This window comes from Egretta garzetta, unplaced genomic scaffold (assembly GCF_000687185.1).
Source record: "Egretta garzetta isolate BGI_Z169 unplaced genomic scaffold, ASM68718v1 scaffold264, whole genome shotgun sequence".
Lineage (NCBI taxonomy): Eukaryota > Metazoa > Chordata > Aves > Pelecaniformes > Ardeidae > Egretta > Egretta garzetta.
The window spans coordinates 4633096-4637103 of record NW_009259685.1 but is presented as its reverse complement, the minus strand read 5'-3'; the positions used below and the strand labels follow the sequence as shown (position 1 = coordinate 4637103).

Genomic DNA, 4008 nt, shown 5'->3' with positions numbered 1-4008 from the left:
CGGCTAGTGCTTTTTCTTAAACCTGCAGGGTAAGGACAATGATGTCCTCCTTCCGATTCCTTTGATGCCATATAGGCTGCATTATAAGGGGTAAAACAATGGCTATAGCCTCCAGCCATGTCAAAAAGTACAAAATACCTTTAACAAAGATAATTATGAAATTGTCAAAGGGTTACCTCCTCATTAACGTTAAGACCACGACTCCTTGCGTGTTCTCTGTCACATCGGTGAAGATTGTTGTTGTAACCCTCTGGTCTTTTAAACATGGAATCATAAGTGGAAACATCTCCTGTCTTGAGAAAAGGGGAAAAACCGGCTAATTCGCAGTATCGCTTAGATTTACAGGTTACAAAATATATGTAGTGGACTCAATACTTAATAACTCAATATTTAATAACTCAATAATAATTAATAACAGTGCACATATAGAATTAGATGATGGCAACTGTAATATTACTGAGCTACCGTTAGCAAGTTTGGGTCACTCCTTTGGAACAGTCTGCAATAAAAACACCTAATGACATGTGGCATCTTTTTAAAGTCTGTTCAGCTCTGAAATTTCCCTCGTGGCAATTTACCTCAATTTTTCCCTGTAATCTGTTGTAACTTTTGGAAATTTAACTGTTTCATTTGTTTGTTGTTTTTACTTTTCTGAACATTATATTCTCCTCTTGATTGCATATATTTGTCAAAGTGCATAAATTTGTCAAATCATCTGGCACTGGAATGTAAAAGGAAAGCAGGCAGTTTCAGAATTAGTCTGGAATGAAAAAGACAAAGGTATCCTGCAGTGGAATCACCATTTAATTTCTGATTAAAGCAGAATTAAGGAGAGTTCAGAAACAGGCCACAGGGGTAATCCTGTGATCCAGTAGTATGCGTGTGTCTGTCATGTATGAAAATACAGCACACCCCAAGCCAGAATATTATCATGTTTGTGATATCTGTTGACATAGTTGCATCCAAATAAGCAACATTAAAGATCTGGTCTGCTAACAAATGAATTTTTGAAATCCAGTCAAGAAGTTCCCAGCAATGGAATCAAAGGAATTTCAAAAGAAAAAAAAAATTCAAGGAAAGAAAAGCAAAATCCTCTGTTGAAATATGCTGTCAGTTGTTAACGAACTTCATTGATGTCCATATTCTGGTAAACACGTCAATCGATCACTGGTTTTGTGCACTGCTGACTACAAATTTGAAAAATTATGCATTTTGTTGGGCTTTTTTTTAACTCTAATTTCACACTGTGCCCAATTCAGCCTTTGAAAAACCCTTGTATTTTGAGTCTTACAATTTACAATGCTATCCTCCAAAAACAGTCAAGTCGGGGCAGGTGAAGAAGGCTATAACGGTTCCATTAAAAGGAAACCACCGGTAAGGGCGCTAGTGAGGCACTGCTGTCTTTAGGACAGGTATCTCAATTACTCGGTTCTGCCAAGAGGAGAGGTGGTTTGATATTTAACCTATCCATCCCTTCATGCCTCAGAAACCATCAAGCCTCACACAACTTCAGGCACGTTCGAGAGCATCCTGTATCTGGTTTGTCACCTCCATTCTGATTATTTCTGCGATTCCTTGCTTCTCCTTTTCTCCCCACACTACCAGTGTCATTCAGAATTTTAGTGGGCATCTAATTTGTGCTCACCACTGGGAATGTTATTTGCTCCTTTGTTTTTATTCATGTGGCATTATTTCTTCATTATTTGTTACCTGTGTCAGAGCAGATTATTCATTCTTTGTGGAGCTCGCAGATAGGTAGCTAGCATGTTATGTTAAAAACTAGCCCTGTCCCAGATGATCTCTTTAAGATCTTCTGCCAGATGTGCAGAGGCAACACTTCTGTGCTCAATATATTGACAACTTTTTGCTGTTGTTGTTAAATGCTGAGTTAGTTGGGCTAGGTGGTGGCAGTGGGGAGCTGTTTCTTAAACACATGGGAGCAAGTGAATCATGCAGAGACAATACATTTGCACGCGGGGTGGGCATCCTCTGTGTACTGCTACTAATGCTAAGCACTTTGTAAACATTCATTAATATTCCAGACACACATAAAATAGGTAATAGCTTTCTCCATGTCACAGAAGAGGAAGCACCACACAAACTGGCTACAGTAACTTATGTAAAGCAATCGAGGGAGCAACTGTCAGCCAAGGGATTAAAAAGCAGGGTTTTCTGGCTTCTGGCCATGTACTGAGCACATCTTCCTCTATTTCTCTCTGCTTCAGTCTCTGTACACACAGTTGGGTTTAGTTATTTTAGCTGCAAAAAGGAATGAAATTCCTTTTCCTGTATAAATAAAAAATTTCTAATGATCCAATTCCTTAATTGTACAGAAGAATGGGTTGATTCTGCTTTCTCCCCTGTGGCCGAAGCCTGGGCTGTGAAGAAACCTATAAAACAGCTGTTATCACTTTTTGTTTCCATGCCACTGGAGCAGCATTTTCCACAAACCAGGTCACGGGGAGTGTGAAAGCAGACTTTATATCGTAAGCAAAAGCTGTACCATATGGTTGCTAATTCCATGCAGATTGGATAGACTGCGAGCTCCACTAGCCCCAAGCGCGCTACGCCAGCCCCATGACCTGCCCTGGCCTTACTCTTGCTGAACTCTCCCTACCGTGTTTTGTTAAGCACGGCACTAACTGTGCCCGCTCACCTTTGGCTCAGAGCACCTTCCCAAGGTAACGCTGAAATCAGCATGAAAGAGTCTGAAATTACAAACCTATCCTTTAGCAGTGCCACCCAGTCAGTGCTGGAAATGGCTTTTGCTGTTCCTTTAATGCCCAGCGCTGTGCTGTGCTCTTCACCCTGCCCACATCCTGGGGCCACACAACCTGCAAACTCTCACAGGTCACCAGTTGTCGCTCCCCAGTGCTCCCTGGGTACAGCAGCCTGTCACTTGGGTGGGGAGGGGATTCACAGCATGTATTATTGTAAATAAATACATGTTGCCATAACATTGCTATATTACATCAATAGAATAGCCATTTCAGAACTTTTAGTGTTTTTTTTTTTTGGGGGGGGGGGGGGGGGGGGGAGCCATTAAGTTCAATGTCTCATACGACTCTCTTCAGAGAGAGAAAGGTTTGCTACCCAGGAAGTATGGCCCAGCTGAGGCTGAGGGTGTAAGGTTGTTCTCACTTCTGATTTTAAGCATGAGGACAGGGAGAATGAGGGAAAAGGGCGATACAATGCAGCAGAGAGTGAGGGGCGAGGCTCCCTGCTAGTCTCCTTGAGTTAAGTGTCAGTGTAACACCTTCAGAAGCATTCAGTTATCAAGGCATATATTGATGTTACTGGTCTGAGCAGCTCTCTTGATTTTCTTTATTAAAGCTGAGTATACGGAAAATTTGTGCGATGCACACTGAAAACCCTTTCCCTCGACTGGAAATGGAGCAGTTTCTTATCAAAGGGTCCCCGAGAACATGCGTTACCAGAAAAAACACTGGTGCCACATCCAACCCCAGTGACAGGTGATGCCTTTCCTAGTGTTCCCCCTAAAGACAGCTCGCATTTTGGTGACACCAGGTGGCCTCTTGGTCCTTAATCCTTGGCAAACCACGTCTCTGCCTTCTCTTGCCATCCAGTGAAAGACATTACCCTCATTTTCCATCCACAAGTAGCAAACACCCCGTACACTTGGCAAAGGCCTCTGAAGATACAAACCTGCTGTTGAGGCGTTAGATAGCCTAGCTGGCGGCAGGTGCACAGCGTTTCTGCTGGCCTTTGGAATATTCAGGGATTTTTTTCAGGCACCCGCCTGACCAGGTCCCTCACGATGAGGGCCGAGCCCTTGCACCGGGACCGAGGACAACGTCGTTAAGCTGCACAGAAACCCACCGGGAAGGCTTCTCCCTCCAGAGCCGCCCGGCCCTGCCAGGCTCCCCGCCACGGCCTTCCCTCCCTCACCTTGGCCTCCCGGTGGAAATAGCTGAGCTCCGGAGGCCCCTCCCGTCTGGCCGGGATGTGGCTGAAGGCGGAGAGGGCGGAAACGGGAGGCCGCCTCCT

The 4008-nt window shown here is 44.1% G+C and overlaps 1 protein-coding gene across 1 annotated transcript in view; it reads right to left on the bottom strand.

Annotated features, from left to right (window-relative positions):
• The window catches only part of CUNH5orf49 (chromosome unknown C5orf49 homolog), an 8400-nt gene that overhangs the window by 4036 nt on the left and 356 nt on the right, over nucleotides 1-4008 (bottom strand). Inside the window, exons 2-3 of the mRNA XM_009638722.1 lie at nucleotides 3910-4006; nucleotides 177-293 (exon numbers count right to left, since the gene is read on the bottom strand). Coding sequence (XP_009637017.1) covers nucleotides 177-293; nucleotides 3910-4006 — 214 coding nt within the window. The remainder of the gene's footprint in view (nucleotides 1-176; nucleotides 294-3909; nucleotides 4007-4008) is intronic.